This window comes from Lithobates pipiens, unplaced genomic scaffold (genome assembly GCF_037356315.1).
Source record: "Lithobates pipiens isolate NorthernLeopardFrog02 unplaced genomic scaffold, aLitPip1_a1.2 Scaffold_8, whole genome shotgun sequence".
Taxonomy (NCBI): domain Eukaryota; kingdom Metazoa; phylum Chordata; class Amphibia; order Anura; family Ranidae; genus Lithobates; species Lithobates pipiens.
Genome location: NW_027507903.1, coordinates 671,464,831 through 671,477,479, shown reverse-complemented (window position 1 = coordinate 671,477,479; position 12,649 = coordinate 671,464,831). Strand labels below are relative to the sequence as shown.

The 12,649-nt window shown below is 44.7% G+C and overlaps 1 protein-coding gene across 3 annotated transcripts in view; it reads right to left on the bottom strand.

Moving 5' to 3' along the window:
• Positions 1-2,829: 2,829 nt before the first annotated feature.
• Positions 2,830-12,649, bottom strand: part of LOC143961942 (asialoglycoprotein receptor 1-like) — a 105,691-nt gene continuing 95,871 nt past the window's right edge. For all 3 annotated transcript variants that reach the window (XM_077471274.1, XM_077471276.1, XM_077471275.1), the window contains exons 10-11: positions 10,020-10,129; positions 2,830-5,074 (exon numbers count right to left, since the gene is read on the bottom strand). In XM_077471274.1, the coding sequence (XP_077327400.1) occupies positions 4,927-5,074; positions 10,020-10,129 (258 nt within the window). In that variant the 3' untranslated portion in view covers positions 2,830-4,926. The remainder of the gene's footprint in view (positions 5,075-10,019; positions 10,130-12,649) is intronic.

The window sequence follows — 12,649 nt, the reverse complement described above, 5'->3', positions numbered from 1 at the left end:
TCACAAATCTGCCTGCTGCTTTTAAACAATGGGCATAGAGTCCATTGCCCACCATTGTCACCGGGGCCGGATTAGGAGCATCATGGAGCCAGTGCTGAGGATTTTGGTGGGCTTTTTTATGGAAATAACTAAAATTAAAATTCTATTTTTTTTTGTTAAAACAAATTATATATTTAAATAAATTAATTGGGGGGGGGGGGGGGGGGGCGGGTGTAATACCTTCCCTGTTTACCTGTGGGCACCTCCATTCGTCTGCTCACCTTTGCAGAACAGGCTGATGACAGGCTCGGGGACTGTGGCAGGCAGGGCTTGTTGTACATTCCCAATGGCAGCAGCATTCACCAAAGGTGATGGAGGACCGGGGCTCAGGGGGTTTGACATACCTATGAATGCCCCAACAATTTACATATCAATGCCGCTGTGATTTACAGACCAATCACGTGTACACAGCACACAGAACAGGGCCGGGCGGCATTAGTGCATTAGGGCTGGACCGATCTTAATCACTTGCCTGCCGGGCACTTACACCCACTTCCTGCCCAGGTGCCATTTTTCAGCTTTTAGTGCTGTTGCACTTTGAATGACAATTGCGCTGTCATTGATATTTAAAATAGAACAAATGTGTATCTATCACAGGGTGGTGTCTGTGGATACACTGATAAATAAAATGCCACATCCTGGTTATCACTTTGTGAATGTAAATATTGACAAGGAAAAGGGGGAGTAAGGGAGAAAAATAAAAAATGAAAATAAAAGAACCTTCACATAAAAGACCTCAAAAGAAAAAATGTGGGTGCAGTTGGACTTTTTAGGCATAGAGAAAGTTGTAGACACAACCAGTATATTCAAAAGGAATTATTTCTATTTATTTTTAAAACAAAAAATAAAAACAGAAAATAAAGAGTTCAATTTCCTTTTTACACACAAAAAGGAAATGTTTCCTCCTTGTAACTACACATTTAAGACCTAATTGACATCCTATCAAAAACAGTAAGATCCATTTCAAATTTCCAAAGAGGAAAAAACAAAATATGTATCTATATAAATATAGGATTAAGGATATCAACCATACAGTCAGCAACTACATATATTTTTGGTGCTCCAATGAACTTTTATGTGTATTGTTGGACCGACAATTCATTGTAGCCGTGTTTTAAATAACTTTTTTTTCCTTTAGAAATGTAATTTTTCTTTTGGACAGTTCTAAGCATGGGAACCATGCGCCCCTTCACAGGCATACTATAGACACCCCCCAGGTACGAAATTGAAAGGAATATTACACTTTTATTGTTTCACATTAAGCATCATTAAAATCACTGCTCCCGAAAAAACTGAAGTTTTTAAAACTTTTTTTTGCATTGATACATGTCCCCTGGGACAGGACCCAGGTCCCCAAACACTTTTTATGATAATACCATGCATATAAGCCTTTAAAATTAGCACTTTTGATTTCTCCCATAGACTTTTAAAGGGTGTGCCGTGGCTTTCGAATTTGTTGCGAATACCCAAAATTGTTCGCTGTTCGGCAAACTGGCGAACAGCCAATGTTCGAGTCGAACTCATGTTCGACTAGAACATAAAGCCCATCCCTATCCCCCAGTGCTCTCTGCCCCTTCCACACCACCAGTGCTCTCTGCCCCCCCACACCAGTGCTCTCTGCCCCACCAGTGCTCTCTGCCCCCCCATGCTCCACACCCTCCCAGTGCTCTCTGCCTCACTCCCATGCTATCCGTCACCCCTGTGCTCTTTCTCGGCCCCCCTCACCCCCCACAGCTCTGCAAGGCTCCAGTCTCCTTTCTCCCGCTGGCTGCTGCAGGGGATCTGTCGGGATGGAGAGGGGGGAGGGGACAAGTCTCATGGACTACTCAGGCTAAAATGCCTGGGCCCCTTTTTTTTTGTCCCAGTCCAGATCTGGTGGGGAAGGTGAGCAGCATTGGCAGCAAGGACCGATAGCCCTGGAGGGAGAAGTGCTCTGAAGACCTCCCAGGACTGGAGGACAGGCTGGCTGGGGCCCAGGGACCACTCAATCTCACAGCAAACAGATCCTCTGGAAGGAGGAGAACACTGTGCCCACCCGGAACAAGAATGGACCCTGCCTGCTGCTGGCCATCATAAACATCCTGCTGGCATGTTAGGTACTGTACCAAGCATCACACAAACCTTCCCACAGACAGGAACTGCAGAGTGAGACTTGGGGCACAGGAGGGGCTGCAGAAAAGGACAGGGTTAGGGATCTCTCTATCACCCTTCTCTCCTTATCACCTCCCCCTCTCTCTCTCCCCCCCTCTGGCATTGGCTGCATATGTCTGATGGGTGAGGGAGGGTGCCCTGGAAGTGGTGCTGATCACCTGTGTGCTAGATCTGTGCATCTTTTTTCAGGTATTTTTCTTGCTTGAATTATTTTTCCCATTATGGGCGTGAGTGGGGCCTCATGTCCAAGTTTTGCCTAAGGCCTCACAAAGCCTAGAGCTGCTTCTGACTGCACTATTGAAGGCACTTTTGTTGCAATGGAACTGGCAGAAAACAATGTGGAACCAATCTTGAAGTAGCTGTATTGTGAGGATTCTGCACTCTTCGCAGAGCGTTTATTACCCTAAAGAGCTTACTAAGGACCATTGGAGAGCGGTTTGGAGCATTCCCTAAAGGAGCATTGCACTGTGTGCAAGGTGTATTTTGACCCCCTGCTGGGTCTTACAAGGAGGTGAGCGGGCATTGCACATGGTGGTGGCAGCACTCTAGTGATAAGGATGAGCTTTAGGACAGAACAAAGTAGGTGCCCCAGGGATTTTATGGGCAAGGGGTGAAAACCAGATAAAATAGTAAAGGACGTATATAACAAAAAGTATTACAAAGTTTATTGATCACAAAGAACATAAAAATACACAAAACAAATGATTATAAAAGCAAAATGGATAGTCATGCCATGCTATGATAATGCAATAAAGCTAGGTTCTGGAGCACATTATTGGTCTCATAGTAAGAGGCCAACCGGGGGTGCATGAATTCAGATATCCCAACATGTTTCGGAATATTAAATGCTTAATTCAGGGGCTGATTTGGAGCAAGCTGTATTATCTGGTAAAACTACAGCAAACAAATCAAGTCAGAAAAAAGTATATATGTATACAGTGGTATAATATGGGTATACGGATATATAAACAGAAATAGGGGACAGCATGATACATATAGGGGGCAGGCATTTGGAATTGGACAGTACGTACAAGATGACTATCTCAAGTGAGATGTGGCACACATCAGGATTCACTTTAAGTAGGGTTTTCCTCTCCGTATTGTCCCATAGCACATTGAAAATCTCTGTGGGTCTTTGGATAATATGTAAATATCCTCAAGCTACTGATGGCATGTGGTTCACCGTAGTCAAGTTTTGATTGAATGCATCGGGGTAGAGCAAGTAGGGCATAAAGGTAGTTCTTTAACATATCTTTTTTTAGGCTGGAATTAGAGCATTGTCATCGAGTTTACGAGGTTAGAGGATGGGGTGGGGGCTACTATGGTGAGTTCTCAATGAAGGTGAAGGTGGTGGAACCCAGTGCTATAAATGACAATGATAAGGATGAGGTGGGCTATGTGGTAGTTTAGTCATGAATAAAAGGCGAAGGGATGAAGGAGCGTAATGCCATGTACACACGATCGGACTATCCGGCGGACCAGAGTCCGCCAGACAATCCGCCCCTGTGTGGGCTCCGGCTGACTTTTTTTCCCCCAAAAGTCTGTTGGACTTAGAAAGGAGTTTTGACTCAAAATTGTCCGCCGGACTCGGCAGTCCAGCAAACAATCCGCCCTTCTGTGTGCTAGTCCGCTGGACTTTTGAAATGAACGGACTTGCCCACACACAGAGAAAAGTCCATTCATTTTGAACGCGGCTCCAGGTAGATGGAACTAGCAAAGGAAGTCAATGCCGCCGCCTCCATCTGCGAGATTGACAAGTCGCTGGCCCCATCACCTGGTATGGACTTAAAGAAAAAAATGGCGTGGGGGTCCCCCCAAAGTCCATATCAGACCCTTATCTGAGCACACAGCCCGGTCGGTCAGGAAAGGGGGTGGGGACGAGCGAGCGCCCTTCCCCCTCCTGAGCCGTACCAGGCCGCGTGCCCTCAACATGGGCTGAGGACAAGGGCCTCTTCCCGACAACCCTGGCTGTTGGTTGCCGGGGTCTGCGGGCGGGGGGCTTATCGGAATCCAGGAGCCCCCTTTAATAAGGGGGCCCCCAGATACCGGCCCCCCACCCTATGTGAATGACTATGGGGTACCCATTCACCTGGTGAAAAAAAGTGTAAATAAAAAAACACAAAACAAGGTTTTAAATGAATTTATTGGACAGCAACGGTGGCGACGAAGATGAAAGCCGGGCTCCTCCGCTAGTAAAAGAGCTAGCAGAAGATAGTGGAGGAGTCCGGCGAGAAGACCCCCCCAAGGCCACTGGAGCTGTCCAATAAATTTGTTTAAAACCTTGTGTTGTGTTTTTTTATTTACGTTTTTTTTCACCAGGTGAATGGGTAGGGGTACATCCGGCGGACTAAGTCCGCCGGATAGTCCGATCGTGTGTACGGGGAATAAAGGGTATGGTAGGGAAGGTCGGATATGGAGGTTATGGAACTTGTGGGCATGGGATTTGGCAATAAGGTGGTAGGAGGGGGGGTGAGAGGATCGGGGTATGGGAAAGAGGTCGGGGGGGTGCTGAAAGGCAAGATTTACTTTCTTGGTTTCTAACAGGTAGCGGTTCTCTTTAATTCTAGAGTCTCTGTATGAACACTCTGATATTCTCCAATTATAAAAGAACTACAAATCCCAGCATATTCTGCAGGATTACTTTTGCAGTAATATATTCTATATGGCCATAGTATGACGAAGGAGGAGCAAGGCAGGCTGAGAGCGTAGGCATTCTCTGATGTTCATCAGTGCAGGTTAGAATATCTTCTTCTCACAGATATACCGGCAGCTCAGGGAACAGTGGCAATCGTTCCATTTATTTGCATGCCTTGACACAACGCAGTCTTCGCCTCCGCCGAGACCATGACCCATCCAATTATCGGGCTGGCTGTTCTCCCAAAAGCTGAAGGACAGGAAAGATGATAGTGATTAGATGTATACAATGCCCTGATGAAGCGTTTTTTTTTGCGAAACATGTTGGCTACTTCTGCACATCTACGTATCTGATCTGATTTCATACATCTACAATTTACGGTCTAAACTATGTATTTTGGCTGCTTCCCGTATTTTATTTTTGATACTACTTAATAAATTTATACCTTTTTTAATGAATTGTTGTCACAATTGGTGCTCACCTCTATAACAGACATACAGTATCATCTCCATAAAAATTCCATTATTTTGGAAAGAGTTTTGTCTCTTTCCTTTTCCATTTTTTAATGATAGTGATTAGCCCGAGACAGACACTGAGCAGAACCGGGTCCTCTGAGGGTAGAAGGTAGGTTTAACTGCCCGTGGAACACTTACTGAAACGCCAGTCTTATTTCGTTATGAAAAAATGTTCTCAGTTCTGGAACGAGTCACCAAGAATGGTGGAGTTGAAGTATATCAAAACCCAACTACATATCTAAACAAAAAAAAATAATTATTATACAGTATTTCAGATTACCAGTCCTTACATGTGGTGGATGCATTTGTTTTCTTGTTTTTCTTCAGGCTAATACATTTTCAGGAAGTCCAGAAAATACCAGTCTATCCTGATAGAAATCCAGCATGCTTGCCATTTCCTGTACACCAAAATCTCAAACAAACAATGTTCTCGACCTTCCCAGTTCTTTTCTTTGAACTACGTTACCTCTCCTCCTATGTTATAGCATAGCTCCCAACTGTCCCTGATTTCAAGGGACTGTCCCTGATTTGGAGCAACGTCCTTCTGTCCCTCATTCCTCCTCATTTGTCCCTCATTTTGGTCTGATCCACTTTTTGTGCACTTTTTTATCTTTCAAAAAGTGTTTTACAGTGCTAAACCTTTCATCTAAATTCAAAATGGCTGCATTTGTAAATGTTAAAAGCCAATATAAAGGAATAGGAGTGGCAAAGAAAAAGCCCTTGTGGATTTAATTAACCTTTTTTTGGGGTTAATTCTCCTTTAAGGGGGTGTGTCAGGAGGGGGCGTGTCCTATGCCTACATACGTTTGCATGTAGGTGTCCCTCATTCCCATCTCAAAATGTTGGGAGGTATGGTTATAGAGATGAAGAGAGAAGGAGCAGTTCTGTAGTCCCAAGACATACTTCCTGTCCTTGGTGGACAAGACTGCTCCTCCATAGGTACAGAAAGGAAGGGCTGTCATTCTAATGCCGCGTACACATGATCAGACTTTTTGACAGCAAAGGACCGACGGAACAAATCCGTCGGACAATTCGATCATGTGTGGGCTCCATCAGACCTTTGCTTGCCAAAAATCCGGCGGACTTTAGAAATAGATCATGTTTTAAAGGGGTTGTAAAGGTTCGTTTTTCATTTTCTAAATAGGTTCCTTTAAGCTAGTGCATTGTTGGTTCACTTATCTTTTCCTTCGATTTCCCTTCTAAATGTTTTTTTTTTTCTTTGTCTGAATTTCTCACTTCCTGTTCCTCCTCAGTAAGCTGTTCTGGCTGACTAAACACCGCTCAGATGATGGTGTGAAGTTTACTGAGGAGAAACAGGAAGTGGGAAATTCAGACAAAGAAAAAAAAAACATGGCACTAGCTTAAAGAAACCTATTTAGAAAATAAAAAACAAAGCTTTACAACCCTTTTAAATTTTCTCACCGGAACTCTGTCTGACCCAGTTCCTAGCGGGAAACCCATTCGTCTGTATGCTGGTCCGACGGACTAAATACGATGCAAGGGCAGCTACAGCACCTGCCCACCAGAATGTTTCCAGCGCGATCCTATTGCGCTGGTTCTCGGCTGCAGGGTACTGTACATCTCGCACTCGCTGCAATAGGAAAAACACATTTTCCTATTGCAGCGAGAGGGAATGCCCCTCCAAGGGCATACTAGGCTCTTAGGTCTGGTATGGATTTTAAGGGGAACCCCCTACGCTGTAAACCCGGCGTGGGGGTCCCCCCAAAATCCATACCAGACCCTTATCCGAGCACGCAGGACAAACGAGCGCCCCCCCCCCCCCCCCGCTCCTGAGTCGTACTAGGCCGCATGCCCTCAACATGGGGGGGTAGGTGCTTCGAGGAAAAAGGAGAAGGAGAAGACCTTTTCTAGTCCCATCGTAACTCATCACGTTCAAAATAAACGCACTTTAGTCCGTGTGTGGCCAAGTCCGTTCATTTGGAAGTCCATCGGGAAGACCGGCGGACCTATTCCATAATGTCCATCGGAATTCCAGCGGGAAGCCCGTCGGACTTAGTCTGCTGGAAAGTCCGGTCGTGTGTACAGGGCATTAATGGCAGGATCACCAGGTGAACATAAAGGAATAAAAAAATAAAAAAAATAACGCAACCACTACATCTAAGGACTGGTAATCTGCAATATGTGACATTTTTGTCCTTAGATTTAGACAAGAAATGAGTTGGATTTTTAAAGTGTGAGCTTCTCGATTGTGATGAGCTGCAAAACAACTGGGTACATGTCACGATTTGATTGCACATTCTATTGAGTCTAGATCAGTTGTGGTCAAACCTGCAAATACATAGGTCTAGTCGAAGGGGTTTTTCCCCATCTCTTTCCTTGATTGGCTATGTAAGGAGTTTTTTTTTTTCTGCAGCTCCTTCCCTGATTGGATTTCCAAATGGTTCTGTTCTCCAGGTTCTTCCCTGACCTTCTCTGTAAAAAAGGTAGAGTCTCCAAATTCTCTCCTCATTGTCTATGCGAGAAGTTCTTCCTCTCACCTATTTTTTCCGATCTTTTCCTGATTGGCTAGGTGAGAAGTACTCTTCCCCAGATGGTGTGTATGGGGCTTTAGGCTATGTGTCTAAGCAACACAACAGACGTTTCTGTTCCCCTTTCGATCTTAAAGTGACTTTAAACATGTCATTCATCTGTGTGACTTCATGTTCCAACGACTTCAAAATAGTTCCTGCACTACATTGGTCTGACTTTCATGCGACTTGAGGTCCATAGACTTCAAGGTAAACCATCAAAAGTCACATGAAAGTTGCACCTGCATCATAGAGCTGCGATTTTCATGCGACTTTGAGTGTGACTTGTGCGGAACAAATTCCAGATTTTCCTGTGCATATTAGGCCCTTAGGGTCTGTTATGGATTTTATGACGAACCCCATGTCAATATTAGAAAAAATAAATAAAAATGGAGTGCCACCCCAAAATCCAGACCCTTATATGAGGGTGCAGCCCGGAACATCAGGAAGAGGGGGAAGAGCAAGTGCCCCCCCCCCCCTCCTCAAACCATACCAGGCCACATGCCCTCAACATGGGTGATGATGTTGATGGGGATGAGGGCATCCTCTCCACAATTTCCCTTGTTAAAGGGGGCTTCCAAATAAGCCCCCCTGCCCCCATGCCCCCACGACCACAGCCCAGGAAGTTGGGTAAGAGACTCTTGTCCCTATCGACCAAAGCACCCCCACATGTTGAGGGCATGTGGCCTGGTATGGTTCGGGGGGGGTCCTTGCTTTAGTAACCTGCCAGGCTGCATGCTCAGATAAGGGTCTGATAGATTCTGGGGGGTCTCCACGCCTTTTTTTTCTATTATTTCGGCATGGAGTTCCCCTTAAAATCCATACCAGACCTAAAGAACCTGGCATAGACGGGAGGGACCCCACGCTGTTTTTTAAGTATTTTGGCATGGAGTTCCCCTTAAAATTCATACCAGACCCAAATTACCTGATATGGACCCCACACCATTTTTTATCATTTTGGCATGGGGTTCCCCTTAAAATCAATACCAGACCTAAAGACCCCACGCCGTTTTTTTTATTATTTTGGCCGGGGTTTCCCTTAAAATTCATACCAGACCCAAAGGACCTGGTATGAACTCCACACCGTTTTTTTATCATTTTGGCATGGAGTTCCCCTAAAAATCTATACCAGACCTAAAGAACCTGGTATGAACCCCACACCATTTTTTTTTTATCATTTTGGCATGGGGTTCCCCTAAAAATCCATACCAGACCTAAAGAACCTGGTATGGACGGGAGGGAACCCATGGCATTTTTTTATTATTTTGGCATGGGGTTTCCCTTAAAATTCATACCAGACCCAAAGGACCTGGTATGAACCCCACGCTGTTTTTTTTATCATTTTGGCATGGGGTTCCCCTAAAAATCCATACCAGACCTAAAGAACCTGGTATGGACGGGAGGGAACCCACGCCATTTTTTTATTATTTTGGCATGGGTTTCCACCTTAAAATCGATATCAGACCCAAAGGGCCTGGTATGCATGGGGTGATCCCACGCCATTTATTTCCCCCTTTTTTTGTTGCCGACATTGTTTTTTTTACATTCAGCTGTCACAGTGACATCACAGTGACATCACTTACTGAGTAAAGTAAGATAGCATTTAATTTCTGTCTCTACTGTACATGTTGCAGGAAGTAAGCCCCGTTCTTCCCTCCACTTCCATCCTCTATGTTCATCTACCTATATTAGGAAGTCAGTGAGTTCTAGAAATAGAAAGTACTAAAGGATATGAAACCTAATGTCAAAGTTTCACATACATTGACTTTGAGGAAGCTTAGATTTAAGGATGTTTATTCTCCACTCGTACCGAGAGACAAGTAAGAGGAGGCACGTCAAGTACATAGATCTGGAGAAGAGGTGGCACAACTTGGAATTTTTTATTGCAATGCCAATCCCACTACCCAGCCCCCCCCCCCCCCACTACTGGTACGCTCTGCTCACAAGGGCAAGCTCATAGATCATTATTGATATTGCATACATTATGAATTACTGAGTGAAAATATGCTGTAAAACTCTGGGTGGAGTGAATCAAAGCCTCGGTGATGTACTTCAGCTCAAGGATCCATCAGTGTGCCAGACCATTTTGCCAGATCTAAGCGTTGGGGATGTGTGAGAAGGGCTTTGATATTTGGGGTTTTATTGTCTTACTCTGGAGTTATGTCATAAGGCGTTCCATCCACCCATTTCCACGTTCCATCCGCGTCCGTTAGACCGATCCATATGTCTGTGATACCTTGTGAAATTCCACGCACATAATTCTTCAGAAGAAAAAAAAAACAAAAAACATCATGCTGTGAATTTTCACTGTACACCATATTTTACACACACACACATGCTTTGGCTGATTTGGTGAAAAGCCAGTTGAGCTACCAGTATATTTTTGGACTGGATAGAAAAAAAAATGTGGCACCAGGAACACGTTACCCCCTCAACCTAACCCTCCCCCTGAAACACAGACATGGCACGACCCATCTCCAGGCTCGGGACAACCTTGGGGTAAGCCTTAAAAAAAAAAACGGACAGCAAGGTCAAGGTTGAACGCTTGTACTCTAGAACGGTGTTTCTCAACTCCAGTCCTCAAGGCACCCCAACAGGTCATGGTTTCAGGATTTCCCTCATATGAAACGGCTGTGGTAATTACCAAGGCAGTGAAACTGATCAAATCACCCGTGCAAAATAATGGAAATCCTGAAAACATGACCTGTTGGGGTGCCTTGAGGACTGGAGTTGAAAAACACTGCTCTAGAATAACAATCTTGTGACGGTCTGCTGAAATCCAACATAAAATCATGGAATTTAAACTAAAGGACTAAGCATGAGTTCTTACTTACGAAAACAAAAATTAGGAAAAAGAAATTCTCTAAAAAGAGCTATGGGTGGACCAGGCGCCTTGAAAAAGAGAAAATGAATTGTACATATTGCAAACACTAGATACCCATCACCAACACCTAGGCTCATTTAAAAATGATGACAACGTTGTCTAAATAAAAACAACTACGTCACATAAAGTGCATATATGCATCAGATACCCACTATAGAGCTACCTAATAAAGTGCAGAGGATGTCAGGTGATTGGCTCACAGATCCCGGTGAGTATCACCATTGAAGTAAACCCTGATGAGTTTACTTCCTCTTTCATTCCCTGCAAAGGTAAAGCATAATGGACTACTATACATCGCATAGTAGCCCATTATGTGTCACTTACCTGACACAGGAGCCACCGAAGTCACCGCTGTCCCCTGTAGTCCGGCGCATCCATCTTCTCGGTGGGGTCTCGCAGCTCCGCCGCTGTCATTCGGCGAAGCCGCGATGACGTCACTCCCGCGCATGCGCACGGGAGCAGCCACGTGCGGAATATCGCTGTTGACGGGTGCCGCGCTCAGTGCGCCTGCACGCTGCTGTCTGCGCCGCATGCTCTATAGACAGCGGTGCCTGTCTTTCGGCAAATATCTCCTAAACCGTGTAGGTTTAGGAGATATTTCTTGGACCTACAGGTAAGCCTTAATCTAGGCTTACCTGTAGGTCAAAGTTGGTTGTAAGGGTTTACAACCACTTTAACTTGATGATGTTTGTGATGAACTGTTATTAAGTCCTGTGTAGGGATGAGCTCCGAGTTAGAGTCGAACTCATGCTCGACTCGAACATCGCCTGTTCGCCTGTTTAGCAAACAGTGAACAATTTGGGTTGTTCGCGGCAAATTCGAAAAGCCGGAACACCCTATACAAGTCTATGGGAGAAATCTAAAGTGCTAATTTTAAAGGCTAATATGCAAGTTACTGTCCTAAAAAGTGTTTGGGGACCCGGGTCCTGCCCCAGGGGACATGGATCAATGCAAAAAAAAGTTTTAAAAACTGCAGTTTTTTCAGGAACAGTGATTTTAATAATGATTAAAGTGAAACAATAACAGTGTAATATTCCTTTAAATTTCGTATCTGGGGGGTGTCTATAGTATGCCTGTGAAGGGGCGCATGTTTTTCCTCTTCCTCCTGCTGCTTTGCTTCCAGTGCCCTGTCTAAGGATGAGCTGAACACCCCCCTTGTTCGGTTCGCACCAGAACCTGCGAACAGACCTAAACTTCGTGTGAACTTTAGAACCCTATTAAAGTCTATGGGACTCGAACGTTCACAATCTAAAGTGCTAATTTCAAAGGCTAATATGCAAGTTACTGTCCTAAAAAGTGTTTGGGGACCCGGGTCCTGCCCCAGGGGACATGGATCAATGCAAAAAAAGTTTTAAAAACTGACGTTTTTTCAGGAGCAGTGATTTTAATAATGATTAAAGTGAAACAATTAAAGTGTAATATTCCTTAAGATTTCGTACCTGGGGGGTGTCTATAGTATGCCTGTGAAGGGGCACATATTTCTGGTGCTTAGAACTGTCCCTGCACAAAGTGTCATTTCTGCAGAAAAAAAAATCCATTTAAAATCACTTGCGGCTATAATGAATTGTCAGCTCCGTAATACAGAGAACACTCATTGACTGTTCTCTGTATTATGGGAGCCGACAATACATTCATTGATTAAAAAAAAAAAAAAAAGTGTGGGGTTCCCCCAAATTCAATTACCAGGCCCTTCAGTATGGATATGGATATTAAGGGGGACCCCGCATCAAAATTTACGTGAGGGTACCCCTAAAAATCCATACCAGACCCTTTATCTGAGCACGCAAACCTGGCAGTCCGCAGGAAAAGAGGGGGGGACGAGAGAGAGCCCCCCCCTCCTGAACCATACCAGGCCACATGCCCTCAACTTTGGGAGGATGCTTTGGGGGTCTGTGAC